Source organism: Ursus arctos, unplaced genomic scaffold (assembly GCF_023065955.2).
Source record: "Ursus arctos isolate Adak ecotype North America unplaced genomic scaffold, UrsArc2.0 scaffold_22, whole genome shotgun sequence".
In the NCBI taxonomy this organism is placed as follows: Eukaryota; Metazoa; Chordata; class Mammalia; order Carnivora; family Ursidae; genus Ursus; species Ursus arctos.
Genome location: NW_026622897.1, coordinates 15,066,539 through 15,075,995, shown reverse-complemented (window position 1 = coordinate 15,075,995; position 9,457 = coordinate 15,066,539). Strand labels below are relative to the sequence as shown.

Genomic DNA, 9,457 nt, shown 5'->3' with positions numbered 1-9,457 from the left:
CTGGATCCGCCACGTCACTAACATCCCTCATGAGCCCAGACCACAGGGAGTCTGGGCTCAGGGGTGCCTCCTTCCCCAAGGACTCCTTCCTCAGCAGGACTTCCTAACTCAGGGCCCCAGCTGGGCTCCCGGGGGTGGCCGTGTGAATGCTATCGTGCGTGTGTGCTGTTTGCAGGCCGGAGGGGGACAGCTTTCGTCGGATCCTGAAAAGGCCTGAGGCTCAAAGAGGTCGAGACCCACAGCTCCACAGCACCCCAGAGAAGAACATGCAGCCACATCCCCAGGCTCCCAGGGCAAGTGTCCACCACGCGCTTTCTCAGCAAGGCTTGGGCTGACCCTGGATCTCCATTCCTCCCCTGTGATCAATTCCATTTCTTGACTTCCACACGGCTCTCAAAAAAAAAAAAAAAAAAAAATCTGGTTCCTCTAGACAAGTAGTGCATCCTGATAATTATCCTGACCACAACACCCGCCCACCCCCGATGTGAAGGCACCAGCGAAGGGAAGGGAGTGTGGGCGGGACGCTGAGCTCTTCTTCCCCTCTCTCCGCCCTTTCGCCTTCCCCACCGGCTACGGCTACGCTGCAGGCAGAAGCCTCCCCAGCCCCTTGCCGTGTCTTGGTCTAAGCTCCCTGGTCCATGCGGATCCTCAGCAGAACCTGCTTCCCAGGAGCACTGCTGGGCTTTTAATATTCCCAGATCAGGAATGCTGTCCCTGCTCACATCCAGAATTCCTGAGGATTTCGGACGTGGCGATTCGCAGGAATGCATTGAGCGCCTTCTGACCAGAGAGGCAGGGTGTAGACTCATTTGCCTTCTGGGTCCTTTCTTTCTGGAGAATTGGTTGTTTCAAGGTGGAACTGGGGCGTTCTATCATCGCTCAGAGCTCCCGCTCCCAGAGCCGTGGAGATCCCTGGAACGCCATGGTCCGCGAGGGAGAAGGTGGCTGCCTGTTAGCCACCTCGGTACCACTCTGGCATGGTGGACCATTGTGCCTGGGGCGCAGCTGTGCTCAGTTGATCCATCGTCCCCAAGAGCAATGGCAGCCAGGCCAATGGGGAGGCTCTGCAGTGATCTCTGTAAGGATAACAATAATTAAATGTTGCTAAGCACTGTGGGATACACAGGCACCATCATAATCACCACAGCTACCAAGGTGATGATAACAGTAATTAGGTGCTGTGGTTTCCCACTGCCTGGGGTGAAGTTGGCCTGTCATGTTGGGGAAAGGGGCACCCATGCCAGTGGGTCCTCTCTGGGGCTGGCTAGGGCTTGGCCATACTTCCTCCAGGGGGTTCCTCCTCCTTCTCTCCTCTCCCCTTGCCTTCGGCCTCCATTCACCCTCGATTGGGGACCAGGGTCACAGGAAAGGGTGACCCCCCCATTCCCTAATATATGTTCAATTAATCTTCCATCAGCAGATTTCTGGGTATTGGGGGATCTTGGGGACTTCTTAATAGGGCTCCCCTCACATCAAAGTGAGCTTTATTAGCCAATTACTAAATGACACAGAGGGGCCTGGAATATGGCCGGGAGGGGAAGTCATTATTGTATTGACTTTGGGTCTTGTCCAAACCCAGCAGCTGCCTCTCTGAAAGAGCCTGTGGAAGCCGAGGGAGGGCTCTGGGACAGTTTCCTGGGGAGGGCACCTTCCTCGGGGCTGATCTCTGGTCTCGGCCCCCAGCCGTGGGGAAGGTGACAAAGGTGAGTCCACGTGCCTGTCCTTTGAGTGGGCTGTCCTTCCTGCAGTCATCAAGCTTCGGAGCCAGGAGGGAATGTGGAATTCTTGCGGGCCACTCTCCACACCTGGGCAGGAATCCCCTGGCCAGCAACGCCCATACATGGTCCCAGGGCCTCAGTCTGAAAAGAGACAGGGAGTTGATTCCATTGTCGCTTCCCTCAAGTCTCCCAGACTAAACCGAAATCTACTTCCCCCACACATATGCCCACTGGTGCTGATTCTCCTCGAGGAAGGCACACGGACTAGGCTTCCTCCTTTTCCCTTCAGATTTTGGAAGATTGCTAATCGCACCTCCCTTCCGCTTCCTTTGGCCTTCTCCTTTATGAAGTCTGAAGCCACTTTACTCACCTCTGTGCAGGTAACAGTCAGCTCCTACCTCATTGCACCTGATCATTAACTTCCCTGACCTCCACCCTAAAAGTGCCATCTTCACCGCTGTCCTCAGAGAAAGGTAGGGCCTTTCTTTGCCTCCAGGCTCAGAGAAAGGTAAGGCCTTTCTTTTCCAAGGCTGACCTCCACCCCAGCAACAACACCATGCCTCCCCCGCCACCCCCGGGCCCGCTCCGTGAAGGGCACCCTCTTTCACGCTCACACTTGTCTCTCCAGACCGCACTGGTCACTAGCCGCTTTCCCGCTGCCTGCAAGATGCTCAGTAGCTTCGGATTTCCCAACAAAAAGGGGGGAAAGAAGCCCCTTGGTCTCCGTCATGCTCAGCCTCTCCATGCTTCTGAGCCATGCTACTCATTCTGTCTATCACCAAACTTCTCCAGAGCAGGGTGGACACCAGCTGCCTCCACCGGTCCACTTTCCATTTGCTTCTCCTGCTACTCCGATCCGGGTTCCGCCCTGACTCTACCGCCAACACCACTCTCACAGGTCACTGGTGTTTCTGCCACTATTGCCAAAGACCCCCTTTTTTTTTAATTTTATTTATTTATTTGAGAGAGAAAGAACGAGCAGGTGGAGGGAGAGGGAGAAGCAGACTTCCCGCTGAGCAGGGAGCCCGATGCGGGGCTCGATCCCAGGACCCCGGGATCATGACCTGAGCCAAAGGCAGACGCTTAACCAACTGAGCCACCCAGGCACCCCCAACGGCCCCCTTCTGATTCCCACCTGCTTTCTGCAGCATCAGACACTATTGGCAACGTCCTCCTGCAAGAAATTCTCTCCTCGCTTGGCTCCCATGACAACCCTATCTCCGCGCTCTCCTTCTCCTTCACTGACCAGTCCCCTCCTCTGTCCATCCTACTGGCGATATTGCCAGATTCATCTCCTGAAAGCACAGTTACAGCAGCCCCCAATAAGTGCGTCTCTGTTCAGAGACCTTCCATGGCTCACTGCGGCCTGCAGAAAAAATAAATCACAGAGTCTGAAATAATGCAACTATAGTTGACCCTTGAAAATCACGGGTTTGAACTACACAGGTCTACTTACACATGGATTTTTTTTTCAATAAATACAGCCCAGGGCTGTAAATGTATCTCTTCTTCCTTATGATTTTCTTAATAACATTCTCTTTTCTCTACTTGATCGTAAGATTCCGGCATAGGATACATAGAACATACAACATGTGTTAACCAACTGCTTACGTTATCCGTAAGGCTTCCGGTCAACAGGAGGCTATCAGTTGTTAACTTTGGGGGAGTCAAAAGTCATAGGCAGATTTTCAGCCATGCGGGAATTTGGTGCCCCTAACCTCTGTGTTGATCAAGGGCCAACTATGTACACAGTACAGAACATATAATGCAATGATTTGTCGGGGGAGGGGAGTCTGACTTTTTAAGCAGCAGAATCCATTGAGAAGAGCCCTCCTCAAAAGCCCCATGTTGAAAGAGTATGAAAACAAGGCGCTCTTAAACATGGCTCCTAACAAGGCAGGGAGCGGAGAACCCAGGAAATTCCAGGGCTTTTGAAACACAGTCGGAAAGCTGCTGAACAGATTACACTCCTCAGTCTAAGATGAGATGATTGAAGCCCAGAGAGGAGAAGCGATTGGTAGAAAGTGGCACAGGGTGTGAGTTAGTCAATCCACACATTTCATTGAGTGCCCACCAAGTGCTAGGCACATTCGAGGTGCTAAGGTTAGAGCAGACAAGACCCACACGGTCTGCCCTGGAGGGGCTGAGAGCCTGGGAAGGAAAGAATCGAGTATTACAAGCAATTACGGAAGGGTTAAAGCAAGGGAGCTCTGAGAGCATACGGGAGGGGGCTCGCCTGGTCTAAAGGGCAGAGGGGGCCACTCTGGGGAAGCGATATAGGTAAACTGAGCCCTCAAAAATAAGTGGCTGGCCAAAAGGAAGAGGAAGAGCATCGGTGCAGATGGAACAGCATGGGTAATGGCCAAGGACGCAAGTTTGATGGCCTCATGGAACCTCAGGAAAGCCCCGTGACTCCTACTCAAAGCCCTGGTACTGGGTGAGACCAGGCCCTATAGACTTCGAGGAGGCCTGGACACAGGCCTTACAGGCTGGCAGGCCAAGGAAGGGTTCTCAGGTGTTAGGACCTGCTTGTTTGCAATAGAACACGATCCACCGCCAAATGCAATGTGATGTTGTGGATTGGATCCCCGCACGTAGAGCAGACATCAGTAGAAAAAATGAGAAATCCGATAAATTCTGTAGTTCAGTAAATAGTATTACACCAATGCTAATTTCCTGGTTTCGACAAATATACCGTCGTTATAGAAGACATTGACGTCACAGGAAGCTGGGTGAAGGACACACGGAAACTCTGTTCCATCCTTGTGGTTCTTCGGTAAATCCAACATGACTACAAAATAAAGGTTTTAAAGATTCATATGTCCCCCTGGCACCAAGGCGGAGAAGAGCAAAACTGGATTTGGGGAGAGACATTACAGTTATAATGATGACTAACACTTAAACAGTTCTGCATATACACCAGACACTCTCCCAAGCACTTCATGTTGTTCAACTCATTGAATCCTCACAACCCCATGAAGTAGGGGCCACTATTTCCCTTCATTTTACAGATGAGGAAGCTGCACACAGAGAGGTTAAGTCACTTGTCCAAAGACACACAGCTACTGGGTGGCAGAATGGGGGTTCACGGATTCAAATCCAGGCAGTGTAGTTCCAGAGTCCCAAGTGCTTGACCATGACGTGTTACTCCCTCCCCTCAGTGTGCACTGGCTCTGCAGCCAGGGGGTATTGCCAGGATCAGGCAGAAATTATGAGCATGTGGATAGCGTGTTAATGGTAGAAATGGAGCAGCCAGTAGACTTAATATTGGAAGCGGAATGAACGGTGTTTGCTTTTGGATTGGAAGACGGTGGCTGAGGAGGAAGCAAGAATGACTCCCCGGCTTCCAGCTTAAGAGGAGGGACCAGAGCCTAGTCTCCTGACACTTGGTCGTGTGCTTCCTCCGCCACTGAAGGAAATCTTTCAGACCTTTTGCATTCTGGCTGCACTTTCCTGTCCCTTTCTCTTACACATCCCCAGAATGGAAAAAAAACAAACAAACAAAAAAAGCCCTGCACTGCCCACTGTTCCTACTCAGGCCCCCCAACCTCCCCCAACTTCATGTTCTGTACAAGCTGTTCCCTCCACCAAAATTCTCTCCTCAGTCTCCCTTGGTCCAAATCTGATCCACCCTTCAGGGCCTCAGGCAAATGACACCTCTTCCAGAAGCCTTCTCTGCTCTCCACAATGAGAAGCGCTCGCTCTTTCCTCTAAGTGGCTGTGTTTTGGGGCTGTCTTTGGCAGTGATCAACCTTCAAGCTATAATACAGTTATTTGAGTAAGATCTTGGTTGTTCACTTTTGTACCCTCAGTACCCAGCATAGTATATACTTAAAAAGACATCTGTTTACTCTCTGAGTAAACAAGCTCTATCTTATTTTCCTTTGTGTCCTCTCTGGTTCTCTTTTCTGTCTGCTATAACCCACCACACGGACACACGGACACACAGACACAGACAGACAGACACACACAGCTGGCACTTATGCTGGTGCTTTGCATGATTTAGGGCTTGTTTAAAGGTGATGAGTGATTGACCATACTACCTCCTTTACTTGCCTTCCTCTTCCCCATCCAAGCCATCCCCAGGCAGCCATGCCAACCCGCAGACATGTCCTCTCTGGAAGCTCATTTGAGGGCAGATTAGAGAAGCCTTCCCTGAGGATGGAGAGGTGGGAGAAGGAGCAGGGGAGTAGTGGGCCCTGCTGCTTCTGGATTTACCCCCTCAAACCCAACCACTCGGCTCCTACAATGTGCCAGGCGGAGTCTCAGACCGCAGCAATGAGCCAATTCAGCCGTGGCCCTTAAAGTACTGAGGGGCCAGAGGGGAGGTACCTGGCCGCTGGACTGGGTCACCACAAATCAAATTTGATAAGACATTCCCTAGCATAAAACCCTCCTGCTGTCTCCCAGGCATCCCGGATCCACAGGCCTCTCCCTTCCCCCAGTGCAAGGCTCAGGCTGTAACCAGTGTGTCCTACTCGCCCAGCTGTTGCTGGTCTTTGTGCCTGTCCTCCTACGGACTTCCCCCCACCTGAAATCCAGTCTCCTAAATGCTCCCCCACTCCAGCACATGTCTGTCTGTTGGAGGACTCACCCAGCCCCTGTGTCCCTTCTCCCCAGAAGCCTTCCCTGATCCCCATCCCACCCCAGGCTGAGCGGGGCACATTCTCCGAAACCCACCAAATCTGGGGTGCCCACCTCTGGACACACTACGGGCAGGAAATACTTGTTTATAACATCTGTTTCTATATCTGTCTTCCCTCTCTGCCCCCCCAACTTCACTGTGTGCCTTTAGAGCAATGATGGTATCTCAACATCCCCAAGCCTGGCTCGGTGCTTGGTACAAAGAAAGCTCGATTCTACTCGTTAAATGTGAAAGAGGTGCACGTGACTACACACATCCCTGAGAGCGCCAGATTAGACCACTTCAGCAGGAAAACGAGAGATGCTCCGGGGCCAGACCCCCAACAGTGAGAAAGCGGGGCCCTCCTTGCCCATCCTCCTCCTGCTCCTCCTATACCCAGAAATTGGAATTTATATATTATCAGAGACTGACACTTCCCCTCTGCTCCTGCCAGCTGGACGAAGGGCGGCAATGGGCAAAGGGCGCATTATCCGGTCAGGCATCTGGGGAGAACTTGTTCCTCCCCAGGGGAAACTGTCTGTCTGTCTGCCTCCTCCCAGGGTGGAAGATGAGGGTAGGAGATCCAGAGGGCAGGAGCAGAGGGCAGGCTTCGGGCTGCCAAGGGCCCCGAAGGGCCCAGCCGCCTTGGCAGGACGCCAACCACACCCGGATGTGGTGGGTGGTGAACGGGATGAGGCGGAGTGTCCCTGCCGCGGACACTGACAGGATGGGTCACTTTCGCGGGATTCCTGCAAATCGCCCAAAACCAAGGTTCTGGCAAAGGGAGCAGAGCTCGGTTTCCCGCTGGTTTCGGGGGGGGGGGGGCTGCAGTTTCGGGAAAGGAAACCCTGCAAAGGGAGCGGAGATTAGAAAAGACCAGAAACCTCAGTGGCACCGTCTCACCCACGGTTGCGCACCACCGACTTCTCTGGCAGCTTCCCGTCGGGTCCCGGCATAGCTGCCTCTCCATTCAGCGTTCAGGTGCTGCAGAGGAGAAGGGAGCTCTGGCTGTGGGGTTCCCGTCCAAGTCGGCCACTTTCTGCCCTTGTGCCCCGGAGCGGGTGGCCTTTCCCTCTTCTGCGCCTGTTTCCGCATCTGTAAAATGGGGCCAAGGTTGCAGTAGAAGTCCTGTAGAAGCCCTTTCAGCTGGACTTTGCCAGATCCAGTAGTCTCCATACTGCACGCTCCCTCCTCCACGGCCCACCACCGCCACCCCCCCCCGCCCCATCTTAACTCCACCCCCACCGAGCAGCTTCTCCCCCCACGCCGGCCGCTAGGGGTCACTGCCTCCCTTTGTCAGCGAGGAGGAGGGCGGCTAGCCCTCCGGCCCTCCCCGGGCGGGAAGGCGACCGAAGGGGCACCTCTGGAGCCAGTGGGCCTCGGCCGACCCCACGGCCCTCGCCGGGGACCCGCCTCCGCCGGGGACCGGAAGGTGCGCGCGGCCGGGCGGGGGCTTGGCAGTCGCGGGCCGCGCGTCGGGAGCCAGGAAGGGGTTAACGCTAACCCCTCCCCCTCGGTCTGACATCACGGGGAGAGCGGCTGAGAGGCTGGAGCTCGGCGAGTGAGAGAAAGAGCGAGAGCGGCGAGCGCGGCGCGACTCGGCGCCCGGGCAGCTCCACATTGTTGCGGATCTCCGGGACCCGGCAGCGCGAGCAGCAGCGGCGGCGGCGCGGGGTGGGGGGGGGAAGCGCGGCGCAACCGGCTCGCCCTCCGCGCGCGGAGCCGCACCGCCAGAGCCGCCGAGCCGCGCGCCCGCCCGCCCGCCGCCTGGGCCCCGAGCCCACCGCGCCGCCCGCCCGCCGCCCGGGCTCGTCCCGCCGCCCTCGGAGGACGGCCGGCCATGGACGCCTGCAAGTTGGAGCCGAGCGGGAGGGTGTGAGCGCGCCGGGGGCCGGGAGCCCGCGCCGCGCAGCCGGGCAGCCGGGCGCGCCGGGGGTGGGTCCCTCTCCCCAGCCCGGCTCTGCGTGGAAGAAGAGGGCGGGGACCGGCGCGGGGAGGAGAGCGGAGGAGGAGAAGGGGGCATGACTCGTGCAACTTGCGGCGGGCATCTACCGAGCCTCTGAGCCGCCGGCGGCCCGGGGCCCGGATTGTGGCCGCGCCGATCGCACCCAGCCCACCCCGCCCCGGCCGACGGCTGCGGCTGACCTGGATCCTCGGAGCGCCCGCCGGCCGGCAACGATCGGCCTTCGTCTTCCGGGCTGGTTTCTGGAGCGCGGGGAGCGCTCTCCTCGCGGCCCCTCTTGCCGGACCCCCGGACCCCGATGGCTCGGATGGGGCTTGCGGGCGCCGCTGGACGCTGGTGGGGACTCGCTCTCGGCTTGACCGCATTCTTCCTCCCAGGTAAGTGCGTTCCGCCTCTGACTTCCCCCCCCCCCCCATCCAAAGCCTTCCCGGGTCTGGGAGCTGGATGGCGGGCACGTCTGGGTTATAGGCAGCGAAAGGAGCCAGAAAAGTTGGGTCACGGCTTAGGTAAGGGGGTGCGGGTGGCACGGAGGAGAAAGCGAGGATGAGAAGCCCAACAGCCCGCCCTGCAGGGAAGCGGTCGGATGCACGTCTCTGTGTAGCAAAAAAGCACTTTCTCCGCTCTGTTTCTCACAAAAATAATAATATGTAATAGCGTTCTATTTATTTAATAACCAGCTCTCAGCTCGGGAAGCAGTTTGGAAACACTGTATGTTACATAAATGCAAAATAATCACCGTAATCGCTGACTCGGGGTGTGAGACAACAGCCCCGGGGGGAGGGCGTCAGTCTCGGGAGCCGGTGGGCTGTGGGTCTGGAGGATGGCAGGGGGGCTTCGTCTCTGTCCCCGGGCCCCTTTGCCAGACGGCTCCGCGCGCTCGGGCCCCCTCCCGCCCCACGCAGCCCCACGCGGGCGCCGAGAGCCGGCTCCTGCGTCAGAGGCAGCTTCTCGCTCACCTGCGGTTCCTCTCCCGGTGGGTGAGGCCCGGGCCGTGCGGGCTCGCAGCCTCCTTGCCTTGCGCGGGCTGCCCTTCGCCTCGGAACTCCGCTCCCAGTTTGGGGGCTCCCGCCGGAGGAAGCGCCGCGGGCCTGGTGCCAGCCAGGTGGATGCATGACCCACTTTCCCGAGGATGCCCCTCGTGTCCTTCCTCGA

The 9,457-nt window shown here is 56.7% G+C and overlaps 2 protein-coding genes across 2 annotated transcripts in view; one reads left to right on the top strand and one right to left on the bottom strand.

Moving 5' to 3' along the window:
* Positions 1-425: 425 nt before the first annotated feature.
* On the bottom strand, positions 426-7,493 carry LOC113259954 (uncharacterized). Its single transcript, XM_057316892.1, has 5 exons — positions 7,246-7,493; positions 4,414-4,509; positions 2,854-3,013; positions 1,718-1,859; positions 426-1,076 (listed from the first exon to the last, which is right to left on the bottom strand). The coding sequence occupies exons 1-5, from the start codon at positions 7,310-7,312 to the stop codon at positions 873-875; spliced, it is 669 nt and encodes a 222-aa protein (XP_057172875.1). The 5' UTR covers positions 7,313-7,493; the 3' UTR covers positions 426-872.
* Positions 7,494-8,200: 707 nt separating this feature from the next.
* The window catches only part of NECTIN1 (nectin cell adhesion molecule 1), a 63,144-nt gene continuing 61,887 nt past the window's right edge, over positions 8,201-9,457 (top strand). The window contains exon 1 of the mRNA XM_026505558.4: positions 8,201-8,682. Coding sequence (XP_026361343.1) covers positions 8,604-8,682 — 79 coding nt within the window. The 5' untranslated portion in view covers positions 8,201-8,603. The remainder of the gene's footprint in view (positions 8,683-9,457) is intronic.